The sequence below is a fragment of the Saccostrea echinata genome, unplaced genomic scaffold (genome assembly GCF_033153115.1).
Source record: "Saccostrea echinata isolate AGI-Se365-2 ecotype Australia unplaced genomic scaffold, CSIRO_AGI_Sech_v1 ptg000002l, whole genome shotgun sequence".
Classification (NCBI taxonomy): Eukaryota; Metazoa; Mollusca; class Bivalvia; order Ostreida; family Ostreidae; genus Saccostrea; species Saccostrea echinata.
Genome location: NW_026889751.1, coordinates 6,482,706 through 6,507,735, shown reverse-complemented (window position 1 = coordinate 6,507,735; position 25,030 = coordinate 6,482,706). Strand labels below are relative to the sequence as shown.

The 25,030-nt window shown below is 32.5% G+C and overlaps 1 protein-coding gene across 2 annotated transcripts in view; it reads left to right on the top strand.

Moving 5' to 3' along the window:
• The window catches only part of LOC133206170 (regulator of G-protein signaling 17-like), a 64,292-nt gene that overhangs the window by 24,722 nt on the left and 14,540 nt on the right, over nt 1–25,030 (top strand). Inside the window, exon 3 of one of the 2 annotated variants that reach the window (XM_061342110.1) lies at nt 218–369. In XM_061342110.1, the coding sequence (XP_061198094.1) occupies nt 218–369 (152 nt within the window). Of the gene's footprint in view, nt 1–217; nt 394–25,030 lie in introns of both variants that reach the window. The other variant, XM_061342103.1, reaches the window with a different exon arrangement.

Genomic DNA, 25,030 nt, shown 5'->3' with positions numbered 1-25,030 from the left:
TCTTTTCATTGTGCATAATCATGTGGGAATGGGAACATTACACTTAGAAGATGCTTAATTAACAAACCAAAAAGAACGCTTGGAAGAATATTTGTATTTGTTTAATGAGATTAACAAAGGAACAGAGAAAAACAATCACGTTCAAGAAAAGCATATGTTCCCAATCCGTATCCAGATCCAAATTAAAATTTGATGATTTTTTTTTTTTTGTTTATAGATGACCACTGTTATGCGAAGACCCTCTGCAACATCAAACGATATACGTATAGGAAACCACAGATCATCCAGTTACGCCACCCCGGGCGATTCCCCTCCCTCCAGTCCCGCTCAGACAGGGAGTCGGTCTACCAGAGCCTGCTGCTTTTGTTGGTGCTGTTGTTGTACTTGCTCATGGTGAATGCATGACGTCACGACTTTTGCTTTTCACGTCATTCTCTTCTTTCGATTGATCTAGGTCAAACAAAACAACAAAATAGAAAAAGGTGGATATTTTTGCGATGGAATTTTAAAAATCTTATTTAGGAATGGTTAGGGCTCCAAGATTTAATCCTTGTTTTAATTAACTTATATATTAACATAAAATTTATTAACCTTTGATTCTTTCCTTTCCCCGTTTGAAGTGATTTAAAATGAAAGGGGCAAAAATATCCATGCCTTCTTATATTAAAATATATTTGTTCTCCCGACACACTCTCAAAATACAGGAAAAGAGAGAAAACAATATGAAAATTATATTATATTTTATAAATAACAGATAAAATGTGTTTGTTTGACCAAGATATGCTACTATGAAATATCATTCTCTGAAAAAAGTAAATATTGGGAGAAGGTACTTATTCATTTAAATGGGAAAGATATGAATGATATTTCATTTTGCATTGCACTGATAAAGAAATGCTATAGTTGGCACGTAGAAGATACATTTAGACGTATTATAGTACATGTAGTTACCATATATCACTTCTTATTTGGTTGTTTAAAGCTCGTAAGAAATTGATATTTATGTGAAAGTGGAGTTAAAAAGAATCTTTTTAAAATTCAATGGTTTAATTCTGGCTATAACACCCTATATTCATTCCTATCACGTATAACTCGTGGTGCCTACGTCACAATATGTGACGCGTCAAAAACCTATCAACCCGCTTGACTTTGTACAAAATGAAGGCTTTTTTAACGAGGTTGGATCCTGATATTTAAAGTCTTAAACTTTTTTGGTCAAGTATATTTTTAGTTCCTACACATATAGCTTAATTAAAAATCAAAACAAAAAATGGGGGTCAATATGCTTCTTTTGGCGCTACAGTACATTTAATATGACCTTTTTGCACTGAAATTTTTGTCTTAATCAAAAATCACATCTTCGACCTTTTCCCTCCAATGTTTTTATTCAAATAAATCATGGGACAAAATAAACTATTAGCCTATTTGAAAAAAGACACATTAAAATTGTGACTAAGAAAAAGTTTCAAATTGCTTCGCATAATCAATTATTTGACCTTTCTGCACTCAGAAAATGTGATTTTTCTGGCATTAAAAATTTAACAAGCAGGAAAATTATTTTAAAGTCTTAAACTTTTGCTGAATTTAAGCAGATTGATCAAAGTTATCTTATATATTCAGAAAAGAAAAACAAAAGTGGGTGTCTATGATGTAAATTTTTAGATATTACTAAAAATGTGTTAATTTTATGTTAAAATTGGCTCAATTTTTTCCTGGACTTTCAGAATATATTTACTATATTTGTCACAATATAATGAAAGAATTCATAAGAAATAATTTAATAGATATTTCAGAACCAGAATAAAACATTTCAGTGCAAAAAACAGCTCTGTGTGCAACCAGCATGGAAAAATAGGAATTTAAACTTATCAGTACTGTATATACTTTAAAAGGGAAAAATTGATCATTTTCTTCTAAAAAACCTTCCGCCACAAAATATAGTTCCTGGCTTAATCCTATTTGAATGGAATTTAATCACGTTTTTTTCATTGGATATAGTTTAATTTGCATTGTAGAATCCAAATTTAATGTTAGAACTTAAAAATGATGCAGAATTTTAGAAATAAAGGTCCAGACCAAAATCTGCTCAAAGGCTCAGGATCGAACCTCCTTAAATGGAAATTTCGTATTTTTATACTAATTGATAGAAAATTAGATTATAAAGGATAAATTTAATAGCTGCCCATTTTATGCTTGTATAAACTAGGTTGTAACAGTAGGCGCTTTTTATCAGCCGTTTCACTGTTCACGGTTCATGAAGCATAACTCAGATTAAAAAGTATAACTTGCAATTAGGTAGCTATTTAAAAAGAAATTGGGCCTATGGCATTTAAAAATTGAAAATGAAATATATAGGCATATTTGTACCCCCATCAAAGTAAGATTTTAGAAATATGCTGAAATGTGCTCAATTGTATTATATTGTAGGAAAAATCGGAATTAATAAATTTATTTTTATAGTTTAGAAGTATATAATTGACAATTTTTAATTCTGCGATGCAACAAGCTATTTTTTAGGTCACCTGAGTCACTCAGGTGACCTATTGCTATCCGTTCTCGTCCGTCGGCGTGTGTCGTGCGTTAACATTTGAACATTTTTAGCTTCTTCTCGGAAACCGCTTAACCAATTTCAACCAAATTTGACATATAGCATCTATGGGTGAAGGGGAACAGAAATTGTGAATTTCATGGTCCCTGCCCCCCTGGGGCCTGAGGGATGGGGCTAAAACCACCAAAAATAATGCATTCTTTAAAAATCTTCTTCTTTAATTTACTCCTGGACATCAAGCAGTCAAACTGTTGGCTTCATTGTAATAAGCATTGAGCCCTCTACCAAAATTGTGAAATTCATTGCCCCAGAGTCAGGGGTTCTGGCCCCAGGGTGGGGCTATATAGATCATATAGTGAAAGTGCATTAATTCTTTGAAAATCTTCTTCTCTGTTCCTGGGCTATTAAATAAAGTAACTAAGTACAAAGTTATGAAGAGCAAGAGTGCCTCTTCCAGAATTGTGAAATTCATGGCCGCAGGGTCAGGGGTTCTGGTGTTAGGGCAGGGCTCTTTTGATTATATAGTGAAAATGCATTGATTCTTTGAAAATCTTCTTCTCTGCTCCTTGGTATTAAATAAAGTAACTAAGTACAAAGTTATGATGAGCAAGAGTGCCTCTTCCAAAATTATGAAATTCATGGCCCCAGGGTCAGGGGTCATGGTGTAAGAGCGGGGCTCTATTGATTATATAGTGAAAAATGCATTAATTCTTTGAAAGTCTTCTTCTCTGCTCCTGGGTATTAAATAAAGTAACTAAGTACATAGTTATGATGAGCAAAAGTGCCTTATCAAAAATTGTGAATTTCATGGCCCCAGGGTCAGGGGTTCTGGTGTTAGGGCGGGGCTCTATAGATTATATAGTGAAAATGCATTAATTCTTTGAAAATCTTCTCCTCTGCTCCTGAATATTTAATAAAGTAACTAAGTACATAGTTATGATTAGCAAGAGTACCTCTTTCAAAATTGTGAATTTCATGGCCCCAGGGTCAGGGGTTCTGGTGTTAGGGCGGGGCTCTATCGACTATATAGTGAAAATGCATTAATTCTTTGAAAATCTTCTCCTCTGCTCCTGGGCATTAAGGTGATAAACTAAGTACATAGTTATGATAAGGAGGTGGGCTTCTTCCAGAATTGTGAAAGCCATGGCCCTGGGTCAGGGGTTCTGGTGTTGGGGAGGGGCTCTATTGATTATATAGTGAAAATGCATTAATTCTTTGAAAATCTTCTTCTCTGCTCCTGGGTATTATTTAAACAAACTAAGTGCATGGTTATGATGCATAAGGATGCCTTTTCAAAAATTTTTAAATATATGGCCTCAGTTTTTGGGGTTCTTGAGGAGGGGGGGGGGGCTATTGATTATATAGTGAAAATGCATTGATTCTTTGAAAATCTTCTTCTCTGCTACTGGAGATTATTTAAACAAACTAAGTGCATGGTTATGATGCATAAGGATGCCTTTTCAAAAATTTTTAAATATATGGCCTCAGTTTTTGGGGTTCTTGAGAGGGGGGGGGGGCTCTATTGATTATATAGTGAAAAAGCATTAATTCTATTAATTGATCATTAATTAATCCTGTCTGCTCCTTAGTGTTGAGCTGATAAATAAATTGCTTAGCTATGATGAAAACGGGGGCTTCGAACAGAATTTTTAAATCTTGTGGTCCTAGGGTCAGGGGTTCTGGCATAACGAGTGGGGGGGGGGGGGCTTTTGATAATATAGTGGAAAAGTGTTAATTCTTTGAAGTCCCTAGTTATGATGATGAGGGTAACTCTTCCAAATATGTAAATTTCTTGACCCGTGGTCTTGGGTTCTGGTGTTAGGGTAAGGCTTTGTTGAATCTGTAGTGAAAATGCATTGTACCTGTGAAATTCTTCTCTGCTCCTGGGCATATCGGAAGCAAACTGAGTAAAAGTTTAAATGATATAAGTAAGCGTATTTTTACCAAATTTTTGAACATCTGGACCATATGTCTAAGCATTCTGGTAGAATAAGATAATTATGCAAGAATGTTTATCGTATAATTCAAAAAGTACTTTCTTAGTTTTAATAATCAGGTAGACCTGTAAGTAATAGATAAATAAAAATGAGACAAAAATAACTTATCTTATTAAAAGTTCTTCAAAGACCATAAGAGAGGTCAATGCTAGAGGTCTTAATATGGGTTTAAAAATAGTACAGAAGCACTAATAGTTTGTTAATAGTCTGCATGGTGAAAGTGTTAAGTGGGGGATAGATTAGAACTTAATTTATGAGTTGATACTGAATACTAGACTAATTATTTTGTTGATCCTGATCTTCCTACTTCTCTTGCTTTAGGGCAACAAAGCTTCATCTATCAGTGTATTTAATTTCTAAATTGTTGTATTATACTCAGGTGACCATTAAGGCCTCTTGTTTTAAAACACTCTTCGTGATGGGAAGGAAAATCGAAAGTTTTGCCGCACTTCTGATATTCTCACACTGTGAGAATACCATTTTGATATCCTTTCACACTGTGTCAGAATATTATTCAATAAATAAATTAGAGTATTTCACTGTTGAAATTGTAAAAAAAAAAAAATAATAATAATAAAAAAATAAAAAAGGGGATACTCCAAATCCTTGAAAATTGGTCCCCATGAGTGCCTGGTATGCACACATTACTATAATTAATATTAGAAAAAAATTATCTCTTTTTTCATAGTCTTTACTAAAGAAATGTTCCAGTATAAAGTTGTATAATTGGCTTGTATTGTATGAGGGAAATTCACAGTGATTGTACTAGATTCCTGCTGATGATACATATAAATCTGAGTATTCTGGAAATTGTAAATAAAATTACATAATTTTAGGTCACCTGAGTCACTCAGGTGACCTATTGCTATCCGTTTTCGTCCGTAGGCGTGAGTCGTGCGTTAACATTTGAACATTTTTAGCTTCTTCTCGGAAACCGCTAAACCAATTTCAACCAAATTTGGCGTATAATATCTATGGGCGAAGGGGAACATAAATTGTGAATTTCATGGTCCCTGCCCCCCCCCCCCCCCCTGGGGCCTGAGGGATGGGGCTAAAACCACCAAAATTAATGCGATCTTTAAAAATCTTCTTCTTTACTCCTGGACATCAAGCAGCCAACTGTTGGCATGATTGTAATAAGCATTGAGCCCTCTACCAAAATTGTGAAATTCATGGCCCCAGGGTCAAGGGTTCTTGTGTTAGGGCAGGGCTGTATTGATTACAAAGTGAAAATGCATTAATTCTTTGAAAATCTTCTTCTCTGCTCCTGGGTATTAAATAAAGTAACTAAGTACATAGTTATGATGAGCAAGAGTGCCTCTTCCAAAATTGTGAATTTCATGGCCCCTGGGTCAGGGGTTCTGGTGAGGGGGTGGGGGGGGGGGCTCTATTGATTATATAGTGAAAATGCATAATTTCTTTCAAAATATTTTTTTTTCTACTACTGGTTATAAAGCAAAGAAACAAGTGTATAGTTATGATGAGCAAGGGCGCTTCTTCCAGGATTGTGAGTTCATGGCCCCTGGGTCAGATGTTCTGGTGTAATAGTGGGGCTTTATTTATTTAATAATATAGTAAAAACGCATTTCTTTGAAAATCTTCAATGCCTCTGGGCATATTTGAGACAAACAGAGTAAAACTTTTAATATGCAAAGGTATTTTTACCAGAATTTTGAACACCTGGACCATTTAGTCAAGTGTTCTGGTCCTGGTCTCAGGGCACTATTAACTTGTATTCTGCTGAGCAAATTATTCCCCTTTGCCATTCACCTTTGATAATTAATCACTGTAAACAATGTATTTGAAAGGTTGATAAATAGAATACGAGAATTATGCAAGAATATTTATTGTATAATACAAAAAGTACTTTCATAGTTTTAATGATCAGGTAGACTTGTAAATAATAGTTGAATAAAAATGAGACAAAAATAACTTATCTTCTTAAATGTTCTTCAAAGGCCAAATGAGGCCAATGTGAGAATTAATACGGGGTTCAAAAATAGACATTTTGTTAATAGTCTGCATGGTAATAGTGGTAAATGGGGGACAGATAGATACTAGACCAATCATTTTGTTGATGCTAATCGTACTATTTTTCTTGCTTTGGGGCAACAAAGCTTCTTTTATTAGTTTATGGATCCTCTAAATTGTTGTATTGTACTCAGGTGACCGTTAAGGCCCTTGGGCCTCTTGTTTTTTTTACACAAACTCGTTAAAGCAATCCATGCAGTCTTACTTTATATTAACCTACATGCAAGTCCTAGCCAAATGTAATAAAAATGGCGGGATTAAAATAAACAAACCAGTTTTATTAATATGGAATTTTTGAATCTATTTTAGGTGCGATGTGGAAAAAAATAAATGTCGGGCACTTAGGATCGATTTTGAAAGGGATGGGGCACTATAAGAGGGAATAAAGTGACAGCTTACCTGGAAAAAATCTTTGACTAGCCCCCAAAAAGACAATTCTCCAAACTCTAATGTTCTCAGGGGATATGTGGGATCCATTAATAGGAGGGAACCTCCTTTCCAATTAACATTTTCATGCTAAATTAAATGAAAAAAATATGTTAAGAAAAAGTATGGGAAAGGAGACCCCCTGCCCCTTCACCATCCACCCATTTCCGATTCTTTGTATCTGAATGCTATGTTATCTGAGTGGAAGTCGGTTGTAAGTGAAATAACTTTCCAGAATTATTTTTATCAATGTTCCCGATCTACGAGGGGTGATCAAAAAGTTCGCGAACTAATTGAATTGCTTCCATAAAAGAAATAAAATTAGGTTTCAGTGTTCATCATCTTTTAAAATAGTCCTCTCCGATTTTAATGCACATCTGCCACCGTTCTGCCCATGCGCGAATCACGTGATCCAGGCGGTCACGTGACATGCTCCGTAGCGTTCTGTTCACAGAAGCTTAAAGATTTTTCCGAGTCTTATATTTCTTACCATGAAAGTTATTTTTTATAACAAGAACAGTCCATTTGTCAGAAATGGCTAAATCTCGGCAATAGGATGGGTGGATAAGGATATCCTTTCCCAGAATGAGCATGGTGACCATCAAAACCCGAGTCCTCTGTCTTTGGAGCGTCGTTTATTCAATGTGGATAAAGCATGGGCGCCTTCTTTTTATCATATCTGATATGTTTAAAGTCTAAAGTAAACGATATTTTAGGGATTTATAATTTTGTTATTGTTAAGATATTCAACTATTTGTCTAACTGTAACTTGGCGATCTTTCATAACAAATTGCTCAACTAAGGACACATCTCTTCCCCAGCTTGCTTGAACTGGGTAACAGAACAAACATAATTTTTAACCATCTCCCTACCTTCGCTAAAACAATCAATCCAATTAATAACTGAATTATCGGCAAGTCTTTTGTCTTCATAAACCTAGAATGTTCAATTATTATATGTTACTGCAAAGGAATTTCCAAGATATACGAAAAACTCTGCAGCCGTTTGTTGCTCGAGTACGACTGAGTCAACCATTTTTTGTCTCAAGTCATCTATATATAGACGTCATTTTTATATTGTGACGTCACAAACATGGAGCAAAACATCACATAATTTTGCTATTTATAGAACATTCGTACGACTAAATGTGTGCCTAATTTCATTCTGATCTGAAATGTGGTTTTGTAAATATAGAGATAGTTTACGAACTTTTTAATCACCCCTCGTATTTTTATCAAATGTAGAAAAAATAAACCAGTATGTTCACCTGAGATGTCACATGCAGGTGAACATGGCGTAGTATTTTTTCTACAAAGTTGGATCTCAGCCAATCAGAGAATTAGGAATTAATCAATTTTTCAATAAAATTATATATTTCTCCAGTAAAGTTTGATTTGAGGAGGAGGTCATTACAGATTCCTTATTCCTTTATTTTCAATTAATGTCAGATGTACATAACCCATCAAAAAGAATTCATAAAAATTTATTTCTATTATGAACTTGAAGTAAAATTCTAATGAATAAGCATGAAGAACATTTCAAACCGTAAAAAAATTCCAATAAAAACACCATTTCTAATTTTTATTTTGTTATTTGGAATTGAGGTTATATACATAAATATAATATCAAATTTTGTAGGCCTTGCACAGCAAATTATTGCAAAATGAGCCTTTCATTATGATAAAACCTTTAATCTTTATTGTGTCTATATGAAATTAGATGTTAGTCATGAAACACTTTCTATCCTTAAGCAGCTCAGCATGAATAACTACTGGATTTTAAAGTGTAACAAAGCACAAGTTAATTGTACTTTAAGTAGCATTTCTTTTACCAGTTGCCTGACAATAATATTTATGCATGACCTTAACGAAAGGCCAAGATACACCATCTTGGATAAAAGTAAACTTTGAGAAAGAGCAATGTCATTTACATTATTATGAACTACATGTAGCTTGTAGTTATTGCTACATATCTGAATGGTGTCCTTGTCTTCAAATGACAGGGACATATTCTGTGATCATATTCATTTTTTTTTCACAAAATGAAGCTCATTCTGAAAGATATGAACAGAAAAAAAAACTCTGAGCTTGACATTTGACATTGACATTTACATTCCCAAGTATAGAGCCCCATATGAATAGCGCAGATATGATCCATATAAAAAAAATGAAAATAACAAATTTTGACCGAAGACTCATATAGCCTGTAAATAAAAAAAAAAGAAAAGAACAAAACGGACCTCCGAAAACACAAGATGTGTATGAGGCGCCGTTTTAATATTTTCAAGGTATTTTCTTATATCACAAAATGATTTTTTGATATCAGAATTTGATTTTTTTATATCAAAAATTCATTTTGTGATATCAGAAAATATATTTCTTGACATCAAAAAACAAAAATTCAAATTTCTGATATCAGAAAATCAATTTTTGATATCAAAAATTCGAATTCGCTGAAGTGCCTCTCTATTGATCAGGTAAATGAAGGAATCCTTTGTCGAAATTAGAATAAAAATATGGCATAAAAATTTATATGAAAAAAGTCCGCCAAAATACGACTCACTTGTATATTTTTGTACTGATATATACTGTATTAGAAGGTTAGAAGGTTAGAAGGTGATCATATGATTTATCTCGTGTACCCATTTATAGAGTCGATATCGGTCATACAATATTGTTTTTGTATTCCAACGCATTGTGATGAAAACGTATAAAATATAAACATATAAAATGGGAAGATAACGAACAACGTTCAATCTCATAAATCCAGTAAACTAAACGAATCCTGAACAGGGCAAAAACACGGACCTCTGGAAACACCAGAGGTTGGATCAGGAGCCTAGGAGGAGTAAGTATCCCCTGTCGACCGGTCACACCCGCCGTAAGCCTTACATATTGGTCATGTATATGGAGTATTTTGTAGATAAATTTCGTATAAAACCAATGACCTAAAAATGCATTAACAAATACCTATGTATCCATTTATAAAAACATGAAGATGGAGGTGGAGATTTACCTAAATGAAATATATGGAGATAACGAACAGTATTCAAGCTCAAAAATCCATTAAACAATACAAAATAGGAGCAGAGCAAACACGGACCTCCAAAACATCAGAGGTGGGATCAGGTGCCATGGAGGAGTGAGCATCCCCTGCCGACCGGTCACGAGATTTTCCTTTTTAAAGGCGCTTTTTAATAATTTTTTCATGTACCATTTTGAACGGCTTTATATTGTTAACTTTGAAATACGGCATACATGTTAGACAGCCAATGATAAAGCGGAATTTCCTTACTATTATCCATTAGTATATTCCCAACCAATGATAAAGCGGAATTTCCTTACTATTATCCATTAGTATATTCCCAACACTATTGTTGTTTTGCTCGAACTCATCTTTGGGAAAACCTTTATTAACACTATTTCAAAATACGTATTTACCTTTTATATTGTATGGTATTTTACTTCCTCGAATGTAGGATATTCAATTTAAATGTTAATTTACACATGGTTTGCTAGAATTTGACCTTATCACAAAAACAAGTTTGATAATTTATGTTTTTGTGAAACATCTGCTTCCAGCTGTGAAAGGATGTATTGGGAAATACGAAACTTTTATCATAACAGGATGTCCTTCATAGAAAGAAAATATTCAATAAATGATTTTTTGTTCAGTGTCCTCAATACAAGGAAGCATTCAATTGACTTACAGAATTGATTTATTAGTCACGGTAACCTAGTGGTAGGGCATTTGCTTCGTGATCAGTAGACCCAGGTTTGATTCTCTTTCGCCCTGCCACATTAGAAGTGAAAGTCACGGGTCTTTGGGATGAGACCTTGAAACCAAGGTCGATGTTGGTACGATAAAGAACTCTCACTTCTCGATGGCCTTGAGTGCAGAGCAAAGGTCTAAATTTGAGGCCATTCACCAGTATACTGTGACGTCTCTATGAGAATGAAACATTCTCTCGAATGGGACATTAAACAACATACAATCAATCAACCAATTGTTCACAATTGATTTATTTTAATGTTTATATCGATAATTTAACCTTTTACAACAGATTCTAAAAGAATGCCCTTCTTCGCGTATTGTACTCCTGGCTATCAAATATTGCTCTAATAAAGTCCGTTTTGATCCCATTAAAATAACGGGTACAAAGAGTTAGGGTTCACTGACTTTACTTAATTGACAACAGTTAAAATTAAGTTACGTAAATGAACTTACTTGACTGGTTTTGAAAGACGATATTAATGTATCATTTCAATTTGTTCTTGATCTTTGATAATTGACCTTGAGTAAAACATAAACCAATATTTGTGATTTAAATAAATAATATTCATTGAACTTGGCGTTAGAGATACGACCTCAGGTCAGGATTAGACTTAAAAAATACAAAGGATCAATTCATTTCGGTCAAGAGCTGCATAATTACAGTCGGAGTACGTTTTCAAAAGCCCATTTGGTTAGTAACCACAGCTTTTTATAGTATACGTATAATCTGGAAGTAACATCGTGAAATCGTTAAGCTTATAAGGAAAAACCTTAATAATTAGTTTGAGTCTATTTAAATCAAGGGCTTAGAGATATGACTAGGACACGACTTTTCAATAGATGCACCGTATGGGATACAATTTCTTGTTGCATTTAATAAAATATTTTTCATGTTTATTAAACGTAAAGCAACGATATTTTTAATGAATACAGGTAAATATGTATTATTAACTTAAAAATACCATAATATGTTTCAAATGCGTGCAACATTTTTAATTGAAAGCATTTTTTACAGTGTGTACAGCATATGTTTCGAACGTATATTCATCCTACGTTAACCGTCACGGTAGCTCAGTCGGTAGAACAATCGCTCTGTGATCGGAAGGTCGTGTGTTCGAATCATGGCCGCGACTGACCTAAGTCGATTAAAAAAAATGGTATCAACTGTTTCTTTGCCAAGCATTTGCCTGCACTTTGAAGTGAAAGTTGCAGGTCTTTCGGATGAGACCTTAATATCCGAGGCCCCGTGTCACGGTAGGCGTTGGCACTCTAAAGAACTCTCACTGCTCAATGGCCCTGAGTGCCGAGTAAAGGTCTAAATTTGAAGCCCTTCACCGGTATATGGTGACGTCTGTATATGAGTGAAAAATTCTCGAACGGGATGCAAAACAGCATTTAGTCAATGAATCAATCTTCCTACGTTAAAACAATTTAATATGTATCAAACGGTTATAACTTTCTTTACGTATGAATATTTATTTAATACACTGTTATAAGCATATGTAACACAAAATTAAAAACAAATAAGAGATAAATTATCAGAAACTGATAAAGAAGGACAGCTCGACCCCAAAAAATTCTATGTAGTCTTTGAAGACCAGGTTTTCCAACAATCCATTAAAAAATCCCATGATTACAAATGTACCCCATTATTAGCAGACCTGCTTTTGTATTCTTATAAAGCAGAATTTATTTTGAAAATGTTTCTGTGATAACAGAAGTATGTTGTTGTGGTCTTTAATTCGATATGTATATATAGATGACGTTCCAACAATTAACAGTACATGTAATTATTTTCATTTCTTACGTTGATTCGATATATCCCTTAGATTCGAATTAAAAACTCGTACACCATGGAGTATGACATAACTGCTTCATATTTGGATATATTACGAGCGAAAGCTAAAAACAAAAATTTATAATAAATGTTATGACCAATTTAACTATCGTCAACTTCTTTTATTTAAGAAATAATATACATCATCACCTGCACATGGGGTTTAAGTATCACAGTTGATTCCATACTCAAGAGCATGTTCTTCGTATGAACATTTTTTAACGAGGTACTACTCTCAAACAGCTGATGATTTAAGGGTACCTACAAACTCGATTGCAGTCAACATTTTACAACTTCTATGGTCGCTATATTGACCTTACTTGCAAATACAATCTTTCGTTAGGTCGCATGTTGACTGACGTCTTTCATTCAAATTTTTAGGCTATTATTTTCATACTGCATTGACTTCGGATTTCTCCATTTACCCATTTACGACAGGGAATGTTTACAATGAACATGATCCCACCTCTGATGTTTTAGAGGTCCTTGTTTGCTCTGCTCATAATTTGTATTGTTTCAATGGACTTTAGAACTTGATTACCGTTTGTTATCTTCATAATTCATCCATCTACTGTCTTTTAGTTCACCTGAGCAGACAGCTCAAGTGAGTTTTTCTGATCAAATTTTGTATGGCGTCGGTCTGTCTCAAAGTTGCCAGATAGAATCGTAACTTTTTAACAATGCAATCATTACACTAATAATTTTTGCAATCACAATAAAAGATATTTATTCGCTTCAGTAGAAAAGAGATACATGTAGGAATAAAGTTTCCTGAAAACATGTCTGTAATTAGCTGAAAATAATTACCGTAAACACTTTTCAATATGAACACATCACACATTTTTTTTTTTTAGATTTTAATTACTTTATGGTGTCTATCACCTTGTGTAAGCGTCATTTACATCCTTTAAGGAAATAAATCACCTGTGAAATAAGTTTTAACCCATTTAATTTAATTTAAAGAGGTTGGATCCTGATATTAGAAGTCTCAAGGCTTAAATTTTTTGTCAAGTATATTTTTAGTATCTATACACATAGCTTAATTAAAAATCAAAACAAAAAATGGGGGTCAATATGCTTCTTTTGGCGCTACGGTACATTTAATATGACCTTTTTGCACTGAAATTGTGTCTTAATCATAAATCACATCTTCGAAGTTTTCCCTTCAATATTTTCTATCCAAATAAAGCATGGGACAAAATATACTATTATTCTGTCATAAAAAAGATCATTAAAATTGTGACAAAGAAAAGTTTCAAATTGCTTCGCATGATCAATTTATTTGACTTTTGCACTCACAAAATGTCATTTTTCTGGCATTAAAAATTTAACAAGCTGAAAAATTATTTTAAAGTTTTAAACTATTGATGAATTTAAGCAGATTGGTCAAAGTTATCTTATATATTTATAAAAGGAAAATCAAAAGTGGGGGTCTATGATGTAAATTTTAGGATATTAAAAAAAAAAATTGTTAATTTTATGTTAAAATTGACAACATTTTTCCCTGGACTTTCGGAATATATTTACTATAATTGTCACAATATGATGATAGAATTCATAAAAATTAATTTAAAGATATTTCAGAACCAGCATAAAACATTTCACTAAGCAAAATAGTTCCTTGTGCAAACAACGTAGAAAATAGGAATCTAAACTTAACAGTCCGTGAATACTTCAAAAGGGAAAAATTGATAATTTTCTTCTAAAAGAACCTTCCGCCACAAAATATAGTTCCTGGCTTAATCCTACTTGTATGGAATTTAATCATGGATTTTTTTTCAGTGTTTATAGCTTTATTTGCATTGTTGAATCCAAATTTAATAGAAGAATTTAAATATGGTGCAGAATTTTAGAAATAAAGGTCCACACAAAAATCTGCGCAGAAGCTCAGGATCAAACCTCATTAAAACGCACAAGAAAAAAAATTAACAAAATCACTTTAATATTAATAAACAATTATCTTTGTACGACAATTACATGTATAAACTATGACTGACATTTTCTCTTTTCGTTAAAAAAAATGGAGACATGCCATATCTTGATAGAAATTCTCGAGTCTACGTTTAAAATGTGTTTATGTTATCTACGTGTGTTTGTTGTTGAACGTCCCTCTCGAGAATTTGTTATTTAACCGTCTGTTATTAAATAAAGTGTAACTTTTGATTAAATCTTAGTAAAGGCCTGTTTTTCGGACATATGCGTAAGTCTTCATGCATGATGTACAAAAAAGTCAAGGTCGTATTAAGAGTTCAAAGGTCAAATAATATGACTTCATTTACTGATTCTTTTGTATTGATTTTATTTAATTTCTAAAAATATCTGAAACCACTGGTTCAGTATCCCTTATTTGAACACATTTAATCTTTGTTTTATGTCATTCTCTTGATTGTTTTGTTAAATTTGAATTAAACATGAGATCTTAAAGTGTAGCCTATTTACATGTGGATTTGCAATTCATGAGTCTACATGTTTCATTTTACACCACAGTATACTCATACTCTTATCAATATATTTTACGAATTTATAGTAACAAAATTGTTACCTTTATAAACTGCTTCACACACATTTGTAACATATCAAATGGTAAATTTTAAAAGATTTGCATTCTAATTTAAAAGATTTGCACTCTAATCTTGAAAGTCTGATTTTACCCTTCTCTTACATCTTCTTACAAGAGTCTGATAGGCTGATTTCAAACCATGGACAAAATTGTGTGGTGGATTTCTTTAATAAAACACATACAGATGTTGTATCTTAGAATAAAATATCAATTTGAAAAAAAAAGAAATTAAAAAAATATTTTGGCCTGTCTGTTTTGTTCAACCTTAACTTAATCATATTTCACAGCTTATTGCCAATGTATAATGTTTTCACATTCTTTTCAAGACGGTGTTAAATATGAAGTGAATATTTTTTCACCTTTTGTAAAACATGGATATCACCAATATTTTATGTTATTTTACTTTGTTAATCATTGTTAAGCTTTTTAGCTCACCTGAGCCTAAGGCTCAAGTACACTTTTCTGATCAAAATTTGTTCGTTGTCTTCGGCGTCGTTTGTTTGTTGTTTATTGTCCTTCTCAAGAATTTTTCATTTATATGGATCCAATTGCCGGTGGAGAGCTGCAAATTTTGATCTATGCTCGGCACTTACGGCCATTGAGCAGTGAGGGATCTTTTTTGTGCCAGCACCTACTGCGACACGGGACCTCGGTTTATACGGTCTCATCCGGAGGACCGGTCTCCACGTCCCACAGTGGGATTCGAACGTAAGGCCGTAAGGCTTCGGCGTCGTCGTCGGTGTTGTCTTAGTCATTGTAAACTCTTTTACAATTTCACCTTCTCCAGAACCATTGGACCAACTACAACCAAATTTAGCACAGAGTATCCTTGGGTAAAGAGGATTCAAGTTTGTTCAAATGTAGGTAAACTTCCCCTTCCAAGGGATATAATGAAGAAAAAGTAATAATTGGGTGAGGTCATTTGAAAATCTTCTTCTCCAGAAACATTTGGCCAGAAAAGTTGAAACTGAAATGTAATATTCCTGACACAGTGTATATTCAAATTTGTTCAAATTATGAACCCGAGGGTTGGATTGGGCCACTACAGGCGATCAAACTTTTACATTGGAATGTATAGGAAAATCTTCAAAAATCTACTCAAGAAGATCAAAGCCATGATCAGTCATATTTATATGGAAGCAAACAGGTAGTGTAGTTTCAAGTTTGTCCAAATCATGACCCTGGGGGTAGGGTGTGACCACTATGGAGATGAATAGTTTTACATGGATGTAAATAGAAAAAAAATCCTCAAAATCTTCCTCTCAAGAAGATCAAATCCATGATTAGTCATATTTATATGGAGCACTTATAGGAATTGTAGAATTCAAGTGCCTTCAAATCATGGCACCCGGGGTTTTACTATATATATATATATATATATATATATATATATATATATATATATATATATATATATATATATATATATATATATATATATATATATATATATATTCGGAGTATGTTGGATTATCTTTTAAAATTTTCCCAAGAACAACAAAGCTATTATTATTCATATTTATGTGGAAGCATCCTCAGGTTGTGTAAGTTTGTTCAAACGATGACCGCTGGGGGTAGGGTGGGACTACAATGGCGCTCAAAATTTTCCATAGGAGTACATAGAAGTATTCTTTTAAAAAAAATTTGATGAAGAAAGGCAAAGCCATGATCAGTCATATTTATACGGAAGTATCCACAGGTAGTGTATGTTCAGATTTGTTCAAAACATGACCCCGGGGTGAATGTTGGGGTCACAATGGTCATTCAAAGTTTTACATAGAAATACAAAGAAAATATCTGTTAAAATCTTCTACTCATGTCAAGAACAGAAAAGCAATGATCAGTCATATTTTGTACATCTGTTTATGGACTCATCCACAGGTAGTGTATTTTCAAGTTTGTTCAAATCATGACCCCCGGGGGTAGGGTGCGGCTACAGTGGGTGATCAAAGTTGTACATAGAAGTACATAGAATAAATCTTTAAAAATTTGATTCTCAGGAACAGCAAAGTCATGATTAGTAATATTTATAAAAGCATCCTCAGATAATGTAGTAATTTTTATTTGCGAGAACTTTTGCATAATTATGTGAGACCATCAGCTTGCGAATATTTGTATTATTTAAGATTATAAATAACAATAACCAAAACTTCCTGGGTTTTTCTCGCCTATAAAAACAAGTTTGTACATGTATCTTGCTAATAAAATTTATGTCGAGAAAATTTTTGTGAAGTACAGTAGTACAGAACCTGATATGTTGAAAAACGTTTGAAAGAAAAAAGAAAAAAACATTTCCGCCTCTGAGAAAAGAGACAGTGCCCTCCAATGTTTTATTTTCCAGCATCAGTGCTAGAAAAATTTCTTGACAACGGTTGATATTATTAAAATTATCACAAGCGTGATATGTATTTGTGCATGGTTTCTTTGTTGTTTGAATTTGCGTATACATAACATTCAGTATAATAGAATATACGATTTCATTTCTATAATATTTGGCACCATGCAGGCCAAAAACCTCAAGATATATAAAAGAAATAAATATATTTATAAACCAATAAGTTTGGATGATTCAAGTCCTTCTTTGTTGGAAAAATTCGAAGTAAATATATTGTATAGTCCCAACTATTTCCTCGTATCTTATTATGAGAGTAACACACTAAGCAATTGGATGTCTCAATACATTTAGATCTAATTTCTCGATAAACGTGACAAAGTAATGTTCAAGTTAAACTCTGCATAAATTAAAACTGCCTGCCGACAGAGAAAAACGTTTATTAAAATGTCATGCAATATTTCCTTAGAAGCATATAAAATGAAATACTTCCTTAAGAAGGCAATAAATAGATACATATTTCTATGAACAAATGATGCTTGTGAACTTAAAATGTCTAAATTAAAAAAAAGATAAAGATGTAAATTTAAAAACAAAATTAAAAAAAAAAGATGAAGAAGAAGCAAAGGACTTAACTTTGATTTTAAAAAAAAAATGCCTGGCTTTTGAATTTTTTATGCATTACATGTACAACTAAATGTCTATACAAGACACTAAATATAATATTTGCAAAAAGTTTATTGACAAGATGTAAAACTAAGATTACTTTACGGCCAATAAAAAATGTAAAGTATTTACAGGGGTTGAGAGGATCAACAATTATCTTCCTCCAAAGGTATTGAAAAAAAAATATTCCAATTTTTTATTCCACTTAATCATAATTTATTATATATTGCTTATTTAATAGTTTATTATATAGAATGCATATCGGTGATTAAAATCATTTCTTCTATATCAAAGAAACCAAAAGATAAAAAGAGTGACTTTCTTGCATAATTTTAATATTTTGAAGTTAAGAACACTTTTTTTTAAAGAGAAAGGGTCTTTAACATAAAAACACCGAAGTTCGACAAACTCGAGAGGAGGATCTCAGATCGCTGATTAAAGAGATTGTCACGACAATAGCTTGGAGTGTCATTTGCAGAGCTGATGGTTATAGATTAATATTGTTTCCCCTTCCTTTCCCTCACAACTTTTACCGATACGATCGATAGATTAAACCTTTCATTAATATCATGCCAATACACTTTTGCAAACATGGTGTAAGCTTTAAACTTGATGACTTGGATCGATTTTAGGTTGTGCAGTCCTTTGGAAAAACCGATGCTTATACTTGGCACTCTAGGGGGCGTTATACAATGTGTAGAATGCATTTCATATTCAGATTTATTTTTTTATCTTCTTTAGCTGAATACATAGCAATACATAGGCGTTATTAATGGTAAGACGATATTCTACCGTTACCATGGAAGTGCGAGGACATAATGCATAAATTTGCTATCCAATGAAATCTTACCTCAAGTCACATGACGTGACGTATTTCTGGTACATGAATCTCCGGATCATATAATCGAGGGTGTTAATTTCTTGTGTGTGCTTTATGGCATGGATATGGTCTGTAATTGTTAATATGTCTTGTAGTGTTAACATTGATTGATCTTTAAAATGAACGAGAAATTGGTCATTGCTGTGGGAATTGTGGTAGTAGGAACCCAACATCGATCCGATTTCTAGCATGTCCATGAAATGCTCCGATTATTGTCGTCTGTTTGCGAAAGGTCGGTTATTCTATTATAAATTTTATAGCCTACAAGAAAGAATTTTCTTAAAACAGCATATTCATATTTGCTTATGAATGTCTTGACTTTGAATTGTTCATATTATTTTCATGTTTTCTTTGTTTCATTTTTGAGATAGGAAATGTTCGTTCACATTCGCAAAAGTTATCTGCATTACTATCGATTGAGCGGCCATTGCTTTTCTCGTTTAGGAAACTAACACCAAGATTCTGTTGAATGGATTGTCAGTCCAATATCGTTAGAAATCTATAGCCTTAATTATTTTAGCAGTAAAGATGAAATAGTGAAAATGGAGTGTATTGAAAAGAAGGATTATTTTATTACTTTATGATTCGAATAATGGCGCTTGAGAAGCTGTTAAGCTTTTGATTGAGATTAACAAAAGAAGATTTCTCTCTCTCTCTCTCTCTCTCTCTCTCTCTCTCTCTTTTTTTTTAAAACATCAATTCATGTAGATGTTCATTGTCTGAACATACCAGTTGATAATTATGTATGCCCTTGATTTCTGATATCCATAGCTAGAAATTCCCATAAATATTTAGTGGTCATTGTGGCATAATTTGTCTTGGTCAACTATGTTGATCTTGTCGAGCCGAAAAGTCGAGTATTCTTGGATGTCGTAAGGGTCTGCAGCTAGGACATTTGGACAGCTTTTTAACGAAATCTCAATGAAAACCCCTACTGTATTGGTGGGATTGGTCCTTTTATTGTCGTATTTTTATCACTCTTACTCTTTTTGACAAGGAAGAAGATAGTTCATAAAACCGCTTAAGATAAAAGTTTTTCCTGCTATGACCGTAAATGTAGCCCAAATAATGATTATGAACAAATGTACTGATGAGTTGTTTTGCAATTCAGTTGCTCAGATATTTTTCATTTTATTTTTTGGTCATCTTAGTCATACAACTAACTAATTACCCACTATTTTGTCCGTCATCGTGCATTGTTCAACGTCCGTCAGTCCTTTTATAACATTTTTACCTTCTTCTTTGGAACCTCTAAACCTAATTCAGCTAGTATTGAATAATATACATGTAGTTTATAGCATCTTTGTCAAAAACTAAAAATTACTGGGATCTTCAAAATCTTCTTTCTTACTCCTGGCCAAAACATTGGCATAATTTTATAAGTCCTTTATCAAAATTATAAGAATTCGCCCCCCCCCCTCCCCCGCCCCGGATTCAGACTAGGAATAATTACTCAGGATGGGGTTCAGTCGATAATATATTGAAAGGACAAGATAGGGTAAGACCCCGTTTTGGTTCCTGATTTAGGATGTCTCTAAGAACGATTCAGCAACTCATCATTATCAACCTGTTGTAATCCCTGTTATTGATTCTAAATTATGGAATACATAAAGGTCACATGAAGGTCACAAATATGAAAATTTTCGAATTTTCTCATTTTTATGCAAATTTTCAGCAATTTTACAGCAAATGAATACAAGATTAAGTTTAAGAAAATAGGAAGTACAAGCTTGCTTACATACCAAATTTATATATTTCATACACTAGTATCAGATGCATCATATGTATAAAATCTCAGATAGGCAAGCTTGTGCTCTATGTTTCCCGAAGTGAAAAGTATCTCAAATTTGACGAAATTACATCAAAATTGAGAAAATTAGGTAAAATGTCCTAATTTGACACCGTCTTGTGGACTCCATGTGCGCTTTGGATCAAAATTAGTGCTTTGATTTAAAAAAACAAGCTTCATTTTGAGTTCTTAACTGCAAATTATCAGAACTTTAACTGTGTTCTGATTTTTATATCAAGTAAGGGACCAAAGTCGGCTGTTACCATACTTTGTCCTTTATTATGCACTGTCCCTTATCTTTGTTACTCCTGAACTGTCAGGAGCAAGATCATGAATATTAGAATGAATTTTTAAGCTTTGACACTTACGACTAGAAATCCAGTGCTAGATAATACCTCAGTAATCATGATACTTGGCTGACCGTCAAGGCACATGGGCCTCTTTTTCTCACCCTGAACGAAGTCCGGGGGGGGGGGCTGAAAGGGGGCATATGTTATTGTTCAACTTATAATATTGTACACTAGCAGATGGCTGGGAAATCTAAATGATACTTCACAGTTTTAATAATCTAAAGTTTTGCATGCATCATTTAAAATTTATGACCACTGTTGTCATGGATACAAAAAATATATAAAAATTTTAAATATCCTTTTTCTCAGTAACTTCTCATCTAGTTATGATTTTTTCCCTGTAAAAGTACACGTATTCACTCTAGTTTTAACTCCAATATTGTAGTGTTGGGTTGGTTCGGGACTCAATATGCTGTTGCCTGCAGTAGCAAAAAGGTTCTTGTTTTCTTAAATGAAAAAAAGTGCTGCTTATAAATTATATTTATCAAAGATATTTTAGATGGTATATTACTTCTTTGCTTAATCTTTTCACCTCTTGGGGCGCAGGCCAGTCTTTTCAATTGCCCTATACCCTATAAAGGCACCCTATTCGTATATTTTGTAAATGAAACGGTTTTTTGATCCGATATCGTATATTTTGTAAATGCAGCGGTTTTTACTTAATCTCTTTCAATATATTCCAGGTTGTCTGTAATAATGATGAAATGCATTTTTTAAAGTCAGGTTTTTTAAAGAAAAAAAGTTGAAATTTAACATTTTTGTAACCTTGTCATTTTTGTCATTGCGAGTAAAGAAGCGAACCGGTAATAGGATGAATATTCAGTAAATAAACAGTTTTCAGAATTTGGAAAATTGACTTTTTAAACAAATTGCATGCACTATATAGCTCTCTCTCTCTCTCTGGTTGGCTGACAGGAATATTAGTTCAAAGTTTTTAATCTCTCTCTCCCTCTCTCTCTCTCTCTCTCTCTCTCTCTCTCTCTCTCTCTCTCTCTCTCTCTCTCTCATGTACACATAGTATTAACTAGCTATGCAATGTTACTGTTATGTAGCACGTAAATCTTACTAACTGAAATGAATTTATAGAAGTTCCACGATAATTGCATCAATTAGCTTGTGTAAAAGATACAAGTGTTATTTAAATTATTTTATTACGTAGTTTCAGACAATGAATGGATTTTTACCCGTAAAATTATTAGAAAGAAGATTACACAGGCCTCAAAAGTTCTAACTTATTACTTTGACATAACTTAAATCAATATCATGTAATAACTCTCAGCTTATATTAACATTTTACAAAACAAGAGCCAAAGACAGTAGCAAAGGAAGTCCCTGAATACGTATAATTGATATAATACTGTCTACATGCCGTTCAAGATTGCAACATGATAGCCTTTTAAGATTTGATGCATTGAAATATTATTGTTCTACATTGAAAGTTGATGTAGTGTTGTAAATCATGACAACTTATTGAAACTAGAAAAATATTATCATAACAATTCTTGTTCTATTAAATGAAATTTTGGATATACATGTACTTGTATCAGCTAGTATTTTCTCAGTATCCAAACGGAAGCTTAAAGATACAACTTTTTATTATTAAAGTGATAAATGCAAATGATATTAAACCTTAAGGATAAACAACACAATTTTTCTACCAGTATACAAATATAATTGTTTAAAAGGTCCTTCTCTCACAAAAGAAGTGATTTCTTTTTATTTAAAAATACTTTGTTTGTCCAAGCCACATAATTTGATGAAAATTGGAGAAATGTAATCTTAAAGTTCAATTTGTTTAAAAAAAAAAATTAGAAATAAAGTTTTACTCTTAAGTTTCAAAAGTCAAGCGTTATATTCTATACAATTAAAATTTCCTAATTAGATAGATTTCAATTAAAAGAAATATTTAAACTAGCGGTACTGTGAGCAATGAGCTCACAAAATGACAACCCCTCCCATTGAGGCGTAATGGTAAAACCATGTTTTTTCTATGGGAATCCAAAAATATGTCTAATCAAAAGTTAACTTGGAGATGCATAATGGCACTATTTCATAAAGATTCTGGGGAAAAGTTCCTTCAGTTTTATTCAGTGGTATAGGAAGAGTTGTGGATAAGAGATAGGTACCCCCAATATTCAAGAAAAATAGCACTGCTCATGTTTTGCTGTGGAAAACCCAAAATTTGTGTCTCATCAGAAAGTAAAATAGGAGGTGAACAATAGCAGTATGTCATAAAGATTCTGTGAAATTAAATTTTATTCTATTAAAAGGGAAGAGTTGTGGATAAGAGGTTGGTATCCCTAATAAGATAGAAAGAATAGCTGTGTCCATGTTTTGCTATGGAAAACTCCAAATATGTGTCTGGTCGACACGTAAAATTGGGGGTGCACAATATGGGTATGAAAATAGCAATGTAACTCTTCTGAGTGGGAAATAAGAAAATTTGTCTGTTAGTGGTATGTCTCTTTAAATGTATGGTATGAAAATCTTACTGAATCTTTCTGATCAAGGAAAATAAAAACAATGCTTGAAGTACATATCGCTTACACCAGACTTCAAAGTTTTATCTTATAAAATATTTCAAGAAATTTTAAAATATAATTGTAGTTTTTGTATATAGTTGTAAAGATATTTATCATATTTTTGAATTCTTTTATCACTCAGTGTGCATCTTTAAATGTGATAATTTCAGCTCGTTATTGTCGATATTATATGTGCAATACTGCTTTCACTAAGTTTTTCTTAACTTGAGCAACATAATATTGATGAAACTAATCCAATTTTTTTTCAAAAGATTAAACGAAATGAGAGAGAGGGATGCCCATAAAAGGTTTTGTACTTGGCTGTCTTTCTCGGTTAACGACAAAGTTGGCCATGAATCAGAGTAAGGGATGTTTGCTTATTGACATATTTGGAACTTTCTGAACTACCTAGGCAGTATGTAAGAACCCTTTGAGTCTGGCTTACTGAGACAACATGTTCATTTTGAGTGAATCATTAATTCACTCAACACGTACACTTCTTAACTTTAACTTTATTTGTGATTTATATTTGATAATCTTGTGATTTATATGCGAAAACCTGTCATGTATATGCTAAAACTTGTTATTCATGATCAATAATTTTGTGGTTTATATGCGAAAAATTGATATTCATATCAAATATATATATATATATATATATATATATATATATATATATATATATATATATATATATATATATATATATATATATATATATATATATATATATATCACAAGATTATCGCATAAAAATCACAAGATAATCGAATATGAATCACAGGAATATTGAATATAAATTAATTTTTTCATATAAATGACAAGTTTATGAATATAAATAATTCTTTTGAATATAAATTACAAAATTATGAATAAAAAATGAATACTTAGTTTTCGAATATGGATATTAACTTTTTTTGCAAGTAAATAATCACAAGATTTAGAATAAGAACAACAAGATTTAGAATATGAATCACTAGTTTTCAAATATGAATAACGAATATTGCAAATAAATAACAAGTTTATAAATATGAATAACAAATCTTTTTAAATTATAATTCACAAAATTATCGAATATGAATAACAAATGAATAAGTTTGCATATGAGAAACAGGTTTTCGAATATGGATATCAACTTTTTGCAAGTTGATAATCACAAAAATCACAAGTTTTTTAATATGAATAACAAGTTTGACCAAATGCAACACATATTTATGAATGAAAAGTAAATACATTCTTTGGAAAGATTGGAAAATAAAGTTACATTAAATTCGTAAACCGTGGGAATTTTTTTTAACATTTTACATTGCTTTCTATT